This window comes from Lactuca serriola, chromosome 1 (assembly GCF_051521515.1).
Source record: "Lactuca serriola cultivar US96UC23 chromosome 1, Lser_US96UC23_V15, whole genome shotgun sequence".
NCBI classification, from domain to species: domain Eukaryota; kingdom Viridiplantae; phylum Streptophyta; class Magnoliopsida; order Asterales; family Asteraceae; genus Lactuca; species Lactuca serriola.
In genome coordinates, this window is record NC_136408.1 from 53,600,564 (window position 1) to 53,619,923 (window position 19,360).

The 19,360-nt window shown below is 44.4% G+C and overlaps 1 protein-coding gene across 1 annotated transcript; it reads left to right on the forward strand.

The window, feature by feature from the left end:
- The first annotated feature begins 4,553 nt into the window (after window positions 1-4,553).
- Window positions 4,554-5,117, forward strand: LOC145055004 (uncharacterized). The gene has a single exon (XM_079003285.1). The coding sequence runs from the start codon at window positions 4,554-4,556 to the stop codon at window positions 5,115-5,117; it is 564 nt and encodes a 187-aa protein (XP_078859411.1).
- Window positions 5,118-19,360: the final 14,243 nt, after the last annotated feature.

Genomic DNA, 19,360 nt, shown 5'->3' on the forward strand with positions numbered 1-19,360 from the left:
CGATGCCACGAGGAGAAGCCTTAAGGATGTCATGGGAAGAGTTTTTGGAGGAGTTGAAAATGCAGTACTGCTCGGAGGTAGATCTAATAGACCTAAACAACGAGTTTCAGAACCTGAAGAAAGGGAAGATGAGTATTGACGAGTATGCCACCGCATTCACCGAAAGGATGAAGCTATTCCCCTACTTGGTGCCTACTGAACTCTCCAAGATTGATAGGTTTGCTAACGGACTGCCCATTGACTTTGGCCCAATGGTCAAAATGGCAACTACTTTGAAAGCAGCTATTAGGGCAGCTAAGAACGTAGAGGCCCAGATAAGAGAAAAAGGTCTAGAAAAAGATAAGGTAGGAGAGAAGCGGAAGTTTGAAGGATCTTCGAGGCCGAACAAGGAAAGCAAATTCTCAAAGCTTGGAGGAGCAGATGGAGGTGAAGCAAGATGGTGTGATAGATGCAAGAAGAAGCATGGTGGAAAGTGCAACGAAGAAGTGACTTGTTACAAGTGTGGGAGGACTGGTCACTATTCCAAAGACTGCACGCATAATGACAAAGTATGTTACGGATGTGGAGGCAAGGGGCACATGTCCAGAGACTGCCCAAGGAAAAATAAAGCAGCAAGACCAGAAGCGCCACCAAGGCCGAGGGCATTTCACATGATCCTTGACGAGGCAGAGAACCATGCAAGGAATCAAGAATGATGACTTCTTACCCGAAGATCGGATTATGCAGTAGCCATAGTTTCGTACGATGTAGCCTAGTAGAGGCATAGTCTAGGGTGAACTTGAACACCTATGTAATAGTTTCGAGAAATAATGAAATCTTCGTTTTGTTATCTGGTGTGTGAAATTGTTGTGTGATTTGCTGCATGGTGACTTGGGAAACTGCGAGACGATACTTGGGACGAGTATGAGTAGGTGTGAATGGTAGTAGAGGCCTATACTACCGGAAGCACATGACTCACACTTGGATCAGGGAAAGTCACAAGGTTACCAAGAATCTAGTAATTGATTTTGTTTTATTCATGTATGTCGTTACCATTGTTTCGGTAATGACTAAGAAGATTGTTGTTATCCCGACTCTAGTGGTCATATCACATTGAGTCCGAATACTATGAGTAGGTTACGTGGTTCAGAGAACCAAGTTTGATGTAGCGTCCGACTTAAACCAAACGATTGAAGTCAAAGCGATCAATAGAAGTATCACGATCGTTGTTAAATAAATTGGTAGCTAGAAATGCTACATGTTAAAAGATGATTATATCACATTATACGATGAAGGAAGGCATATTCCATTTCGGAATTTGACTCTAAGAGACCTGAGTCTAAGCATTGCTACATACGATGATAGGTCATTAGAATATGACATATCGGTCAATTGTAGTAATCAAATTAACTTATCCTAAGTTTATTAAGAAGAAGAAGGAGTCTCTGATAAAGAATGAGGTTGTGACACGAAGGTCATGATTGAAAGTCTAACGAGCAGGTGCAAGACCGAGCACCGCCTGCAGTCAAGGAGTCCAAGAGTTAGATACTCGTTCGAAGCAACATAGAAGTTACAGTTATTACCTAGGGTGAAGAGATAATGTATGGAGTCATTATACAATCCTGTTTCGTTGATGATTCCGGGACGTAATCATCCTAAGGGGGAGATAATTGTAACGCCCGTAGATCCGGGCAAGTCAATTTAGAGGCAATATGGGTCGAAAACGACTTTTCGGCAAAATATTATTTAGAATAAATAATTTTAACCAAGTTATAGTATATGTCACAAGGTTTCTGTACATATAAAGAACGCCGAAATCTGAGTTATAACGAAGAAGTTATGGCCCGTCGAAGTTTTACGGCAAAACCGGCACGGCACCGGGAAGCGTAAAAAGTGAATTTATGATAGAAGACTTTTTAGCCTTAGTTATCTAAACCAAAGTCGTAGAGTATGTTAAAATGAGAAAATCCGTAAAAAGAACGCCCAAATCTGACTTCGTATGAGGAAGTTATGATTTTTCAAAGTTTCAGCTTAGTAGTGTACAACCCGAAACTCGAATTTTAGATCAAGCGGTTTTTGGCTTACGCGACCTAAATGAGAGTTAAAGATCTCAATAATAGGAACTCAACAGTAAAAAGATGGACGAAAACGGAGTTCGTATGAAAGAGTTACGAATTCTTCGCGGTCATTTAACAGTCTAAACTCCTCCTACTGTTAAATTTATGATCGGTCGAGATTTAGCCGACGGAGCCAAAATGAAAGTTGTAGATATTATTTTTACCTACGCATGGATATAAATAACGTCGAAAACGGAGATAGTATGAGATAGATATAGACGAAGCTTAGTCGCTACTTTTCGAGCGCGGCGAATTCGATACAGTTTTGTAAATCCGAAATAGAATGAGAATTAGCCAACGAGGTCTAAATGAGAGTTGAAGATCTCATTAATAGGAACTCAACGGTAAAAAGACAGACAAAAATGGAGCTCGTATGCGAAAGTTATGGACGAAGCTTAGTCCCTACTTTTCAAGCGCGGCGAATTCGATACAGTTTTGTAAATCCGAGATAGAATGAGAATTAGCTAACGAGGTCTAAACAAAAGTTGAAGATCTCATTAATAGGATTTCAACGGTAAAAAGACAGACAAAGACGGAGCTCGTATGCAAAAGTTACGGACGAAGCTTAGAGGCTACTTTACTATAAAACTCCTATAAATTCAAGGGTGAACTCCTCATATTTTCTTCACACCATAAGCCTCTCTTTCTCTCTCTAACTTCTCTCTAGCCTCCCTAAACCCCTCCCAAGTCTACGGAACCTCCCTATCACGAGAAGAAAGCCCCGGAGCGCCCGACGGCTCCGAGAAGAAAAGCTTTCGGCTCGGAAACGCTGCTCCAACGAAGCCCGGTTTTTAATAAAAACCCATTGTAAGTGAGTTATGCCTATACTATATTTAATATAGCTTTTATTTAATTATAGTAACATTATTAGGACCTTAAAATAATTATTTGGGCTATTATTATGAGTTATATTGAGTGTTATTTAGCGCTTATATAATAGTAATAATAGCTAGACTATTAATTAGTCGTGGTTAACGTTAAAAACTAAACCCTAGTGGTATTGATACTAGGTTTTGTCGAGGAAAATTGTTTTGAGATAACGAAGTGCTGTCTGAGTTCGGAATCACCACCTAATCAGGTGAGTGCATAGTCCCTTTCATCTTACACATAGATATGAATTATTTAATATAAACTACGTGCTATGTGTGCATATTATCTGAATACTTGCTGTCTATGTTGGATGAACGTTTTATACATGTTTTAAAGGATTTAAACTGTATACGTATTTTATATATACGAATATGTGGGGTATGATGATGGGTAGATAGATGATGAGAGATAGAAGATGACGTGAGTATACATTGGCAGCTATAGACTTAGTGCCTATGGGACAAACACCGGTAGCTATGGACTTAGTACATGTCAGACGTTGGTAGCTATGGATTTAGTACCTGTTAGAAATTGGTAGCTATGGACTTAGTACCTATTAGTTAGACGCTGGTAGCTATGGATTTAGTACCTGTAGGAATTGGTAGCTATGGACTTAGTACCTGTTGAACGCTGGTAGCTATGGATTTAGTACCCGATGAGTAGGATATAGCAGCTATGGAATTAGTGCTTTACGAACTAACATCGGCAGCTATGGATTTAGTGCCAGTCCTATAACCCTGGAAGTAAGGGACTTCGGAATAAACAAATGCAGGATAGACGACTCTTAGGTTAAATCCTTAAGAGTAAAGAAGATAACGGGGATGGGTAATGGGGTTAATTGTTTGATGATTAAACATAACAATTATATTATTGTGGGTTGAAAACCCTATGTACTCACCAGGTTTCCCAACCTGACCCACTCAGTTTATGTATATCACAGGTGTGATATGAAGTCACTTTACACTGAGAGATTTAAAGAGATGTAGATCACTAGTGTAAATAAATGTAAGTTCTGTTTATGCTTATGTTTCTGTATTAACGATGACATCCCAAACGTTTTAAGATGAATAAAAATACGTTTCTTCGAAAATGTTTTAATAATGTATTTATCGTGTTTTTCTGGGAACAAATTCCGCAACCTTTTTATAAAATGAAGTACTCTGATTTTTATAAAGCATAAACAAAATAGGTCTTTTCTGGCCGTGATTTTGGGGATGTCACAGGGGAGGAGCAGTGTCGGTGCCTGCGCCCACCACAATGAGGATTACTGATGGCCGCCCTACCCAGGCGGATGCTCCAATGGTGAAGGGACGTGCATTTCAGTTAACCACCGAGGAGGCTCGGGCAGCACCAGACGTTGTGGCTGGTACGTGTTTATCCTTCTCTGCTATATAGTTATTTACATTGCTTATGTGTATACTACGCTTGTGTATAGGGACCTTTTTGGTGAATGGTATGTCGGCTCATGTTTTGTTCGATTCAGGAGCTACTTGATCGTTTGTGTCTCTTGCGCTTAGCAAGAGGTTTCAGGATGCACCAAGAACTTTGGATTCCCCACTTGAGGTGGAGATTGTGGAGGACCGCACCATGAGTGTTGCGAGGGTGTATCAGGACTTTGTTATGAATGTGCTTGGGGAGAGGTTTCGTGTTGATCTAGTCCCGATACTATTGCGAGGACTGAAGGTGATTGTTGGGATGGACTGGTTGGGGGCCAATGGGGCCATAATCGCTTGCGAGCGCCAATCGGTGAGGGTTCAGAGCCCAAGTGGGGGAGAACTGGTTATCCATGGGGAGAGGGCCTCACATGGTCTCTATTCAGCTGCAAGGGCGAGGAGATTTTTGCAGCAGAGTTGTATGGGGTTTCTAGCATATATCTCGGATAGGAGGGATGAGACCATGTCAGATGTGAGCAGTGTGCTGGTTGTTCATGAGTTTCAGGATGTCTTTCTAGAGGAGTTACCGGGGGTGCCCCCGCAGAGGCAAGTGGAGTTCCGCATTGATTTAGTATCGGGTGCCGCTCCGATAGCCAAGGCACCATACCAGCTAGCTCTACCTAAGATGCAAGAGTTATCTATGCAGCTTCAGGAGCTTCTAGACCGAGGGTTATCCGTCCGAGCAGTTCCCCGTGGGGAAATCCGATCCTATTTGTGAAAAATAAGGACGGGTCACACAAAATGTGTATTGATTATAGAGAGTTGAACAAACTAACGGTGAAAAACCATTATCCGCTACCGATGATCGACGATTTATTCGATCAGTTGTAGGGTGCGTCTTTTTTTCCAAGATTGATCTTCGGTTGGGATACCATAAGATGAGGATTCAGGATGAGGATATACCAAACACAACTTTCAGGATTCGGTATGGGCACTATGAGTTTGTGGTCAGGCCATTCGGGCTCACCAATACCCCGACAACATTCATGGATCTAATGAACAGAGTGTGTAGACCAATGTTGGATCAATCGGTGATCGTTTTTATTGATGACATCCTGGTCTATTCTAAGACCAAGGAGCAGCATGAGCAGCATTTGAGAGAGGTACTGGAGACACTAAGAATGGAAAGGATTTATGCCAAGTTCTTAAAGTGTGATTTTTGGCTGCGTGAGGTGCAGTTTTTGGGACACATCATCAACCAGGAGGGAAGTTTTTGGCACACATCATCAACCGTGATGCGGTGGGAAGTACCGATGAACACATCTAAGAGTCATAGCTTTTTGGGTTTAGCAGGCTATTATCGGAGATTCATCCAGGATTTCTCCAAGATTGTTGTGCCTTTGACGCGCTTGACCAAGAAGAATGTGGCATTTCGATTGGGCACGGATCAGTAGCTGGCTTTTGAGACCCTAAGTCGGAGGTTATGCGAGGCTCCAATTCTAGTACTACCTGAGGGGTTAGATGATTTGGTAGTGTATTGTGATGGATCAATCTCAGGGTTAGGCGCAGTACTGATGCAAAGGGGGCATGTGATAGCTTATGCCTCGAGGCAGTTGAAGCCTCATGAGGCGAATTACCCCACTCACAACATGGAATTGGGGGTAGTGGTGTTTGCCCTCAAGATTTGGAGGCACTACTTGTATGGAGTACGGTGCACTATTTATACTAATCATAATAGTTTAAAGTATTTGATGGATCAAAATAACCTCAACATGCAGCAGAGGAGGTGGTTGGACGTGTTGAAGGATTATGATTGTGAGATCTTGTACCATCCAGGGAAGGCCAACGTGGTGGCCGATGCCTTGAGCCGCAAGACGACAGGTTCCCTGATTGGGAATGTTTGTTTGAGGATGACAATGATCTCTCCACTGTTGGATATGATCAAAGAGGCACAAGTAGAGGGTTTGAAGTGGGAAAATTGGAAGTTAGAGCGGATATGGGGTCAGATTCCCTTATTTATCAGAGATGGTTGGAGTTTATTGACCCAATGTGGCCGAGTGTGGGTTCCAACATCTGGAGGGGCAAGACAGAAGATTTTGGAGGAGGCGTATAAGTCCATGTGCTCTATACATCTAGGGGCTACATAAATGTATAAAGAATTGAGACTAAGTTATCGGTGGCTATACATGAAGAAGGAGATCACGTGGTTCGTGGAGCAATGCTTGACCTGCAGGAAGGTCAAGGCCGAGCATCAACGGCCGCATGGAAAGGTTCAGCCACTACCCATTCCCATGTGGAAGTGGGAAGAGATTACTATATACTTCATCATGAAGTTACCAAGGACAACAAGGGGTGTAGATGTCATATAGGTAATTGTGGATAGGTTGATGAAGACTTCCCACTTTATTCCGATCTTTAAGAGTATCTCCGCTGAGAAATTGGCGGAAATTTAAGTGCAAGAGGTGGTAATTAGGCACGGGGGTGTCGGTGTCAATAGTTTCCGATCGGGATGTTCGATTCACCTCTAGATTCTGGAGAAAGTTTCATAAGGAGTTGGGCAATAAATTGCCTTTCAGCACGGCATACCACCCCCAGACGGATGGCCATAGTGAGAGGACTATACAGACACTTGAGGATATGCTACGGGCATGCGTGTTGGATTTTGGAGGGAGTTGGGATACATACCTCCCACTAGCAGAGTTTTCATATAAAAATACTTATCATGCTAGTATTGATTGACCACCGTTCGAGATGCTGTATGGGCGGAGGTGCAGGACCCCTGTTTGTTGGAGTGAGGTAAGGCACTAAGCCATGGGGAGCACTGAAGTTGTGCTAAAGATGACTGAGCTGATTCAACAGGTGTGTGACCGACTGCGAGTCATGCAGAGCCGTCAGAAAATCTATGCCGACCAACGATGATCGGATCTTGAGTTCCAGGTGGGGGACTTCGTGTTACTAAAGGTGTCGCCATGGAAGGGAGTCATCAGGTTTCGGAAGAGGGTCAAGTTGGACCCCCGATATATTGGACCGTTCAGGATTATGGCTCGGGTGGGCAAGGTGGCATATCGGTTGGATCTGCTGGATGAGCTTAGCTAGATTCAAAACACCTTCCATGTTTCATTGCTTCGGAAGTGTGTCACCGACAAGGCCACAGTCGTTTCTCTAGACGACATTTAGGTAGATAAGAGCCTGAAGCCATGAACTACATTGAGAGGTCTGTTGCGATTCTGGATAGAAAGACCAAGGTTCTTCGGAACAACGAAGTGAAGCTAGTAAGGTGAAATGGCAGCACCGAAGGGGCTCTGAATGGACATGGGAGCCGAAATAGGAGATGCAGGAACACTACCCGTACTTATTTGTGCTAATAGACTTCGTTGACAAAGTCTAATTCAAGTGAGAGAGATTTGTAACATCTGTTCCAGGTATCAATAAATTGTCTAAGTTTTTTAGGGTTTGTGCTTGGACTTGGCAAGTTGGGGGAGGCCAACTCGTCGAGTAGATTCATTTAGGAGGGCGCTGGATTTCAACCCTACTCGACGATTCAGAAGGCCCGACTCGACGAGTAGGCGCTGTAAAGGAAAAGCCTCATTTTTAGGGTTTGCACCCTATGTAAAGGGCTTAATCTGCCTCTTGTGGCCTCCCTTACCACTTCACTACCCAGAGAAGAGACCATAAGCCGTTCTTTGTTGCTCCTTGTGCTAGAGAGGCTAAGAGAATGTTTTTAGTGCATTTTGTTGAGAGAGTTTGAAGGTTGAAAAGATCGGAACGGGGAGGAGATTATAGATCCAGCATCTATAATGTTTGGGCTCTCATTTGAAGGTAACAAGCTGTTACCTTGATTGTTCTAGCATTAGATCCTCTTCTTCATGGGTTTTGGCCATTTTTTTAGTATATGTGGGAAGCATTTCAGGTGTGGGGTAAGATCTGGAGTTTCTACTTTAGACCGGGACTCCTCTGAGTCCTTAGAGGCATAAAGTCACTAAATTTATCCAGCATTGACCTTTTTCCTTGGCAAAAACCCCTCCCTTAGCTTGGTGTTGACACTTAAGAGCTTTCATGCACGTAAAGTTTGCAACTTTACGTGGAAACCATGCCTTAGGAGGCTAGATCTGCATTCTAGAGCCTTGGGGTGGCTTAAAAAGATTTGAAAACAAAAAGGACTGAAGGGACTCGTCGAGTCCCTTAGCCAACTTGACGAGTTAGGAAGGGTTTTCCCTTTTTCGGGATCCTGAGTGATTTCGGTCAAGGGATTTCGATCAAGAGATTTCGAGTTAGAGTTTGCGGCCCTTGGACATTAAGGAACTCGACGAGTTATTCAGGAAACTCGAAAAGTTGTTGGATGCACTCAACGAGTTGAGGTCAACATGGACTATTAACCTTGACTGATGACCTTGGCTTTGACCAAGGTTGACTTTGGGGGATGTTTCGGTATCTCGGGATTGTGACAAGTTGATCACATGATGATTATAGATAGTTGAGATGAAGCAGTGTGTGGGAATTATCCGATCTTTGCTTGTTAGTTTAGCATTCGAGAAGTGAGTCTTCTCACCATACCAATGGGTCTAAGGCACCAAAGTCGGCCCATTTTATGATATGTGGATTGTTGATTGATTATGCCTTATGTTATTATAATATTTGCATGGAAGACCCCGAGAGGTTCCCATGGCAATAGATTGAGACCATGTGGGGGTTCCCATGGCAATTGGTGTAAGACCTTGGAGGGTTTCAATGGCATCCTTGTATACTTGCATGTTTAGTTATACGGCATTTGATTGGTAGTGAAGACCATGTAGGGGTTCCCATGGCAAGAAGACCATGTGGGGGTTCCCATGGTAGGTAGTTAAGACCACGTGAGGGTTCCAGCGGCGCTGGGTATAAGACCTTGGCGGGTTTCCATGGCATCCCTTTATGTAGGATGCATGGATTATGTAGCTTACATAGCCAATATGATTATGTGATTGTGTAGTTTATGTAGGGTATGCTCTGGGGGACTTACTGAGCTTTAGCCTACAGTTTGTGGATTCGTTTCAGGTACATCTGACCCTAAGGGAAAGGGCAAGGTTTAATGACGTAGTGTGCACTCTATCTCAGGCGTTTTTATGGGACCCTCTGATGATTGAATTAAAGTTGTTATTGGTATGCATTTGAAAGCAATTTGTAACGTCCCAATTTTCAAGGCTAAAAATTTCATTTATAAAACATTACTTAAAACACATTTATCAATCCATAACATAATCAGAGTATTAATTCCTAAACATATTTTCATTATCAGAGTAAAACATTCCCAGGCTGTCTAATCTATGGTGTTTGCCATGCGATCACCCCGAGCTCTTCCCTCCGCTACCGGAAGTACCTGAAACCAAAACTCAAAACCGTAAGCACGAATCTTAGTGAGTTCCCCAACCTACCACATACCAAACACATATTCGCAAACCGCAAGTACTGGGCCACGCCCTCTACCTCGGGTCTCGCCATCTACCTTGGGCCTCGCCCGCTACAACAGGCCCCGCCTGGCTTCGAGCCTCACTCGGATACAGATCTGTTTCACTTAGGCCTCGCCTATCATTGGGCGTCGCCCGCTGACGTATACTAACGCATAAACATATTACAACACATAAGGTAAACTATACTACTGAATCTTGTTCTAAGGCCTCGCCTATCTTCGGCCTCGCCCCTATCCTGCTACTGATGAGTCATGGAACCCCATCCACACTACTACTGATAGTGAGATATGGCCCCGGCCCACACTCAATCTTTTCCTAACTTGGGCCTCGCCCTTGCTCTGCTACCAATGAGATATGGAACCCCATCCACACTCTGCTATTGGTGAGATACGGGACCTTGCCCGTACTCACCTCCATACCAGGCTCACACAAGTATCACATAGACAACAAGTATACTCTATCATGTAAAGCATTCCTAGGCACCCACCCGCTATCAATGGACGTTGGTCCCAAATATTATACTAGCATATAGTGCATGGGCCTAATCCGTGGGTCTTCCTAATTGTAACTACATGGGCTGGTATTGTGGCCTTAGACCCATCCACACAAAGGGAAACTCACCTGGTACTGCTGAACTTGCTGGTAATCCCTCTGGCCGCTGTCTGACAACTCTCTCTGAACTGCTGCTCCACTAGCTGTCCTCTAAAAGTCAACTAACTCCACTCTGGTTAAAGCTATAGTCCTGGTCAAAGTCAACCTTCCAGGTCAACCCTACTCGTCGAGACTGCCTACTGACTCGCTAAGTTCATACGCTCAGAATCCTTTCATTCGCGACGCGACTCACCGAGTCAGCCCCTGACTCGTCGAGTCTACCGATTTCCGAGTCATGTCCTGTCCAACTCACTGAGTCCCCACTCAACTCACTGATCCGAGTCTTAACTCGATGGGTTTGGGGTTTCACGACTTGACTCGCCGAGTCTAAGGAAATCTACAACAAACTCGCCGAATTGTTCATCTAACTCATCGAGTTCATCTCCATCTTCATACTACTCGCCGAGTCCACTCGAAGGACTCGCCGAGTCTATTCAGTCCGTCATATATTCAGGGGATTTTGAGTCATGCGTGGACTCCAAACTGTAGATCCACTCTTCTAAAGCCTATTCCTCATGTAAAGTGGCAAACTTTACGTGTAGCTAAGGAGATCTAGGCTCAAAACACTATAAACTAGGGTTTAAGACAAAGAGGCTTTACAATCAACCTATAGACTGATGCTTTATGATTCTCTAGGCCAAGATACACTTAGATCTGAAGTAGCAACTTCAGATCTGGGCTTCTAACTCGAAATGGTTCTTAAACTTGCCCCAAAAGCCCCAAATATCATGTTAAAGGTTGATCTATATGCAAAAGAGTGAAGGTAGCGACTCATTACCTTCAAATGCTCTGGAATATCCCACAAACTCTGGATCTACTGCCAATCATTGAATCCCCAATGGTTCCCTTCTTCCTTCTTCCTTCAAATCACCCAAAATGGCAAGAAAGCTTGGATGTGAAACAATGGAGGCTTAGGGTTTCATATTCTGGATAAGAGAGGCTATAAGGAACCCTAAGGGAGAGAATGAGATGCTTAAATAGTGCACAAAGTCCTGGATTTAGGGTTTCCCTCTTCAGACCGGACTCGCTGAGTCCTCTTTGCCGACACGCCGAGTTGGTTACTTAATCGATCCCCTGGATCCCGCTCCGACTCGTCGAGTTCCTTCCTGGACTCGACGAGTTGACCCTTTGACTTAGGGTTTTCTTTCCTTTCTTGGCCTTTTTGATTTTGAGTGTTACACAATTGTATTTGGGATTTCATGTTTTATTGAAAGTGCTTTGGATAATTAAAAAAGAAAAAAAAATCTTTTGAAAATTTGGGTCGTTACACACAATTAAACCCAAAATGAATATAGTCAATGTTTATAACCAACCAAACAAAAACAATACACAATGCCCAAAATTTTGCACTTTCAACACTATTTCTTTATGCTTTCTGGTGGAAAACATCATAAAGAAATATAAAAAATATACCAAAGTGCTGCCTTTCAAACTGTATCATGAACTTCCTGTTTCTTACTTCTTTTCTTCTGACTAACGCCAAGGGTGGCTCCCAAAAGAGGTATGTATGATTACTATTAATCTTGTAGTTGCAATAATAGAATGAAACTTAGATCCTCATAGACTGCATGACCATATAGGACTTTGTTTGGTCTTATGTTTCCATGATCGTATGTTTAGAATGCTTTATAACCTAACAACAAAATAGACATATGGTAAAAAAAATAATAACTTACTTGAAAACCAGCGGATGGGTCAGATAATCCTTCAAGTAATAGGTTCACCCCCGCAACGGTTAAGACTTATATGAGAGCTGCGCAACAAGGTCAAATCCTCTCCTATGAGATTATCCAACCCTACTGTAAGAGGCGTAGCACCCTCAGTCAACTTGCTACCTCTTACCATACTTTCCTTATCGCTACTACCACTTACTGGAAATTTTGTTGCCCCTCATCTACCTACCAGATGCACTAAGACCACCCTGGTCCAACTAACCTGCCAATATCTGGGTTGACCGGACCCGCACCAGTTACTACACTCCAACACAATCTCCTAGTCTCGCCAGTGACTTCTGAATATACTTTGACTATCTATATTTGTTCTATCCGTTCTACCACCCTGGCACTACAAGTCCTGGGATCCTCGATCCCCTATCTTGATACTATAGTCCCTACCAGGTCTCACCTGCGCTGCTACAAACTCACGGGCCTCGCCCACGGGTCTCACCCGTCCATAACCTCAAATGGTCTATTCCTCTAGTCTCACTTGCCTAACGACTCCCGCATGGGCCTCGCCCATGGGTCTCACCCAACCATATTACTGAGCAACCATGCTCCTAGGTCTCACCTATAGTGCTCCCAGCATACGGGCCTCCGCCTGATCTTTGCTACTAAGCTGCCAGGGAAAGCTACGGCTTACCCGTAGTCTTACAATGCCTTCCTTGCTAACTGGCCACTAGTGAATGCTACGGCTCTCCCCGTAGTCTTATAACACTTTCCATACTACTGGATGTTGCTGGAAAATGTTGCGGCTCTCCTGCTACTCTACCATGCTCTGTATGTTGTCTCTGCCACTGACTACTAACACGGAAGCATCTCTTGCTAACCGTTCTCAAAATTCTCATTCCGACTCACTAGATCCCTATAGGTGGTCCTCCAACCTGGATTCCGAACCAGCTGCCAGCCATCTCGATTACATGAACTAACTGTTGGGAAGTTCCTGAAACTCCAAATCCTGAACTCCTCAATCCATCAATCGTTGTACTACTTTCTTTTCTTCTTGGTGGTCGCGTTCTCATTCTGGATCTGTGTGCTCTTACCCTTGTATACTCGGAGAGTTCTCCTCCACTTTGATCCTGATTATACCTCACTGCTCAAAGCTTTGTCAAGAATTTCCAATCCTTACCACCATTTCGTAATCGATTTGGTGTAAAGCCCAAACTTACCATAGCTATGGGATCTAACCAATCTATCCCTCAACAGCACCTTCCGTAAACTAGCAGGATACCTTCGAGCCCCACATAGACATGCTATAGTTACTGCACCCTAAGTAACCTGCTCTAGGAAGTAACATCCTTTAACTATCATTTTCAAGTCCTCGGTATGCAGATAGCATATATCTTACTCTCAAGCAGGCCACTCTATTCTAAAATACTCGTATCAATAACAATGCAGAACCGTAACAATATAATCATGAATAAAAGTCAACAAGGAAATAAAAGATACGTGCCTGCAACGTCCGGTGTTGCTCGTGTCTCCATGGTAGACATCTGAAAAGCCCTGCCCCCTACCGCGGGCGCCTCTGCTCGGCCCTGACGGCCGTCCGTGACCCTCAATGTCGCAGGGGAAGGTGCTACCACCCGTCCTGCTGAAAGTAAACTCAGACACTGGGCCTTCTTGTGGCCCTGCTGACTGCAGTGAAAACATATCGGGTCGGACCCCTCAGTGGTGGTCATAGTACAACCTTGGTTAAAATGACCATTCCGACCGCACTTAAAATAGCCAGACTCACCACCACTCCCACTCCTGCACGCACCCCCGTGCGTCTTGCCACACTTCCCGCATCGGTTGCGGTCCTGATAATCCCTCGACCTCGAATCCGACCCCTTAGGCCTTTTGCCCGATCCTGTGGCTATCTGAATCTTATCTGGCTTCCTCTTCCGGATCTGCTCTAAATCGACCTCCCTCTCCCTGGCCCATGAGATCATGTCCTCCAGTGTCTTGCAGTCGGACCTGCTTACAAACTCCCTAATGTCACTCCTCAGCATCTCGTGGTATCGGGCCTTCTTCATCTCCTCATCCGCGACATACTGCGGTACAAGAAGAGCCCTCTCCCTGAACTTGGCGGTGATCTCCGCCACAGTCTCAATGGTCTGTGTCAAATCTTGAAACTCCCGTGCCAATTGTTGCACCTCAGTAGTCAGTGAGAACTCAACCCTGAACCTGGCTGAAAAATCACTCCATGTCATCGCGTCCAACGCAACATCATCCCCCAAAGCATGACCAATCTCTTCCCACCAATCCCTTGCTCTGTCCTTCAGAAGACAGGAGGCGAGTCTGACCTTGTCCCCCTCGGGACACTGGCTCGTACGAAATGCATTGGCGACATCGACCAACCACCAGCTGCTAGCAATGGGGTCCCTAGCCCCATGATAATCTGGCGCTCTACAATCTCTAAACTCTCTGAATGTCAAAGTACGAGCTCCCATCAAAGCCATCATATCTGTACAGAAGGCTCCCAACCTCTCATCCAAAATCTCCAATATACCCTCCTTGATCGTGCCAAAGATCACATGAGTCTGGTCTAGTATGTTGTGCGTAACCTCTGCTGATATAAACTCTCTCATACGCTCCTTGAGCTGCTCGGTCCCTGAACCCGAGCCTGATCCGCCTACTGGTCTCTCGTGTAATGTCACCATGCTGCAAACATAACACATAACTATCAGAATAATCCTCACTGCTGAGGGATCTCACACACACACACACTACAAGTTTCCTGGTTTTACTTTGGCCCCTCTTGAATCGAGTACGAATCCTATGCTTTCAGTAGTACGGTCCCATACTACCTTCCACATCTATCCGTACTTTCCTCAAGAGTTACATCGGTTCCACCAAGTCCCTTTCACTACTACTATTGCTCCCAGCACTATACTCATCCTAGGCTTACCCTAGGGAAATCTCCGACCCAAACCAGTCCCTAGCTACTGAAGGTCTCCTTGTAATACCAATTAGCCGTTACCTGAATACCATCACATGTAACGAGGCTCGGATAATCCTTCAAGTAAGGGACTCATCCCTACAACGGTTAAGACTCAGACGAGAGCTACACAATAGGGTCAAATCCAATACTCTGAGATTATTCAACCCTGATTACTTGTGACTTAACGCATCCACCTAACGACTAACTCCCATCACTCGGAATCCCACAATGCACAAAGCAAGCAACATTCAGACAAAGGAAAATCTAACCATAACATACTCAAGCAATTATATCCACATAGAAAGAATCTGTACTAGCATGCAACATAATCTCATATACTCAGGTATAACCTAAACATGTTATCCTACTACTGTCTACCCAGTACTATCATGCAGCTCAAAAGCACATATAACAGGCACATAAGGCATCCTCCCTAGATCCTTAGTCCTAATCTCGCCCGCTACAACAGGCCCCGCCTGGCTTCGAGCCTCGCTCGGATACAGATCTGTTTCACTTAGGCCTCGCCTGTCATTGGCCCTCGCCCGCTAACGTATACTAACGCATAAACATATCACAACACATAAGCTGAACAATACTATTGAATCCTGTTCTAAGGCGTTGCCTATCTTTGTCCTCGCCCCTGTCCTACTACTAATGAGTCATGGAACCCTGTCCACGCTCCTACTGATAGTGAGATACGGGCCCGGCCCACACTCACTCTTTTTCTAACTTGGGCCTCGCCCTTGCTCTGCTACCAATGAGATATGGAATCGGGAACCCCATCCACACTCTGCTGTTGGTGAGATATGGGACCTTGCCCGTACTTACCTCCCTACCAGGCTCATACAAGTATCACAGAGACAACAAGTATACTCTATCATGCAAACCATTCCTGGGCACCCGCTCGCTATCAATGGACCTTGGTCCCAAATATTATACTAGCAAATACTGTCTGGCCTAATGCCCGGGTCTTCCTACTCGTAACTACATGGACCGACATTGTGGCCTTAGACCCATCCACACAAAGGGAAACTAACCTAGTACTACTGAACTTGCTGGTAATCCCTCTGGCCACTGTCTGACAACTCTCTTTGAACTGCTGCTCCACTAGCTCCCCGAGCTACCAATATCTATATAACACTTAGTCTAACTGTCCTATGAAAGTCAACTAAGTCCACTCTGGTCAAAGCTAAAGTCCTAGTCAAAGTCAACCTTCCAGGTCAACCCTACTTGCCGAGTCTGCCTACTGACTCGCCAGGTTCATCCGCTCAAAATCCTTTCATTCGTGACTCGACTCGCCGAGTCAGCCCCTGACTCGTCGAGTCTACCGATTTCCGAGTCCTGTCCTGTCCAACTCACTGAGTCCCCACTCAACTCACTGATCCGAGTCTTAACTCGATGGGTTTCGGATTTCGCGACTTGACTCGCCGAGTCCAAGGCAATCTTCAACAAACTCGCCGAATTGTTCATCCAACTCGTCGAGTTCATCTCCATCTTCATACTACTCACCGAGTCTATTCAGTCCTTCATATATTCAGGGGCTTTTGAGTCATGCGTGGACTCCAAACTGTAGATCCACTCTTCTAAAGCCTATTCCTCACGTAAAGTCGCAAACTTTACGTGTAGCTAAGTAGATCTAGGCTCAAAACACTATAAACTAGGGTTTAAGACAAAGAGGCTTCACAATCAACCCATAGACTGATGCTTTATGATTCTCTAGGACAAGATACACTTAGATCTGAAGTAGCAACTTCAGATCTGGGCTTCTAACTCGAAATGGTTCTTAAACTTGCCCTAAAAGCCCCAAATATCATGTTAAAGGTTGATCTATATGAAAAAGAGTGAAGGTAGCGACTCATTACCTTGAAATGCTCTGGAATATCCCACAAACTCTGGATCTACTGCCAATCCTTGAATCCCCAATGGTTCGCTTCTTCCTTCTTCCTTCAAACACCCAAAATGGTAAGAAAGCTTGAATGTGCAACAATGGAGGCTTAGGGTTTCATATTCTGGATAAGAGAGGCTATAAGGAACCCTAATGGAGAGAATGAGATGCTTAAATAGTGCACAAAGTCCCGGATTTAGGGTTTCCCTCTTCAGACCGGACTCGCTGAGTCCTCTTTGACGACACGCCAAGTCGGTTACTTAATCGATCCCCTGGATCCCGCTCCGACTCGTCGAGTTCCTTCCTGGACTCGACGAGTTGACCCTTTGACTTAGGGTTTTCTTTCCTTTCTTGGCCTTTTTGATTTTCAGTGTTACACAATTGTATTTGGGATTTCATGGTTTATGGAAAGTGCTTTGGATAATTAAAAAAGAAAAAAAATCTTTTGAAAATTTGGGTTGTTACACACAATCAAACCCAAAATGAAGATAGTCAATGTTTATAATCAACCAAACGAACACAATACACAATGCCTAAAATTTTGCACTTTTAACACTATTTCTTTATGCTTTCTGGTGGAAAACATCACAAAGAAATATAAAAAATCATACCAAAGTGCTGCCTTTCAAACTGTATCATGAACTTATTGTTTCTTACTTCTTTTCTTCTGACTAACCCCTAGGGTAGCTCCCAAAAGAGGTATGTATGATTACTATTAATCTTGTAGTTGCAATAATAGAATGAAACTTAGATCCTCATAGACTGCATGACCATATAGGACTTTGTTTGGTCTTATGTTTCCATGATCGTATGTTTAGAATGCTTTATAACCTAACAACAAAATGGACATAAGGTAAAAATAATAACTTACTTGAAAACAACGGATGGGTCAGATAATCCTTCAAGTAATAGGTTCACCCCCACAATGGTTAAGACTCATACGAGAGCTGAGCAACAAGGTTAAAACCTCTCCTATGAGATTATCCAACCCTGCTGTAAGAGGCGTAGCACCCTCAGTCAACTTGCTACCTCTTACCATACTTTCCTTATCGCTACTACCACTTACTGGAAATTTTGTTGCCCCTCATCCGCCTACCGGATGCACTAAGACCACCGTGGTCCAACTAACCTGCCAATATCTGGGTTGACCGGACCCCCACCAGTTACTACACCTCAACGCAATCTCCTAGTCGCTCCCAGTGACTTCTGAATATACTTTGACTATCTATAACTATTCTATCTATTCTGCCACCCTGACACTATAAGTCCTGGGATTCTCCATCCCCTATCTTGACACTACGGTCCCTACCAGGTCTCACCTGCGCTGCTATAAACTCACGTGCCTCGCCCACGGGTCTCGCCCGTCTATAACCTCAAATGGTCTATTCTTGTAGTCTCACTTGCCTAACGACTCCCACATGGGCCTCGCCCATGGGTCTCACCCAACCATATTACCGAGCAACCCTGCTCCTAGGTCTCACCTATACTGCTCCCAGCATACGGGCCTCCGCCCGATCTTTGCTACTAAGCTGCTAGGGAAAGCTACGACTTACCCGTAGTCTTACAACGCCTTCCTTGCTAACTGGCCGCTAGTGAATGCTACGGCTCTCCCCGTAGTCTTAGAACACTTTCCATACTACTGGATGTTGCTGGAAAATTTTGCGGCTCTTCTGCCGCTCTACCATGCTTTGCATGCCGTCTCTGCCACTGACTACTAACACGAAAGCATCTCTTGCTAACCGTTCTCAAAATTCTCATTCCGACTCACTAGAGCCCTATAGGCGGTCCTCCAACTTGGATTCCCAACCAGCTGCCAACCATCTCGATTACATGAACTAACTGTTGGGAAGTTCCTGAAACTCCCAATCCTGAACTCCTCAATCCATCAATCGCTGTACTACTTTCTTTTCTTCTCGGTGGTCTCGTACTCGTTCTGGATCTGCGTGCTCTTACCCTTGTATAATCGGAGGGTTCTCCCCCACTTTGATCCTGCTTATACCTCACTGCTTAAAGCTTTGGCAAGAATTTCCAATCCTTACCACCATTTCGTGATCGATCTGCTGTAAAGCCCAAACTTAGCATAGCTATGGGATCTAACCAATCTATCCGTCAACAACACCTTCCATAAACTAGCGGGACATCTCCGATCTCCACATAGACATGCTACAGTTACTGCACCCTAAGTAACCTGCTCTAGGAAGTAACATCCTTTAACTATCATTTCCAAGTCCTCGGTATGCAGATGACCTATATCTTACTTACAAGCAGGCCACCCTATTCTAAAATACTCGTACCAATAACGATGCAGAACCATAACAATATAATCATGAATAAAAGTCAACAAGGAAATAAAAGATATGCACCTGCAACGTCCGGTGTTGCTTGTGTCTCCATGGTAGACAT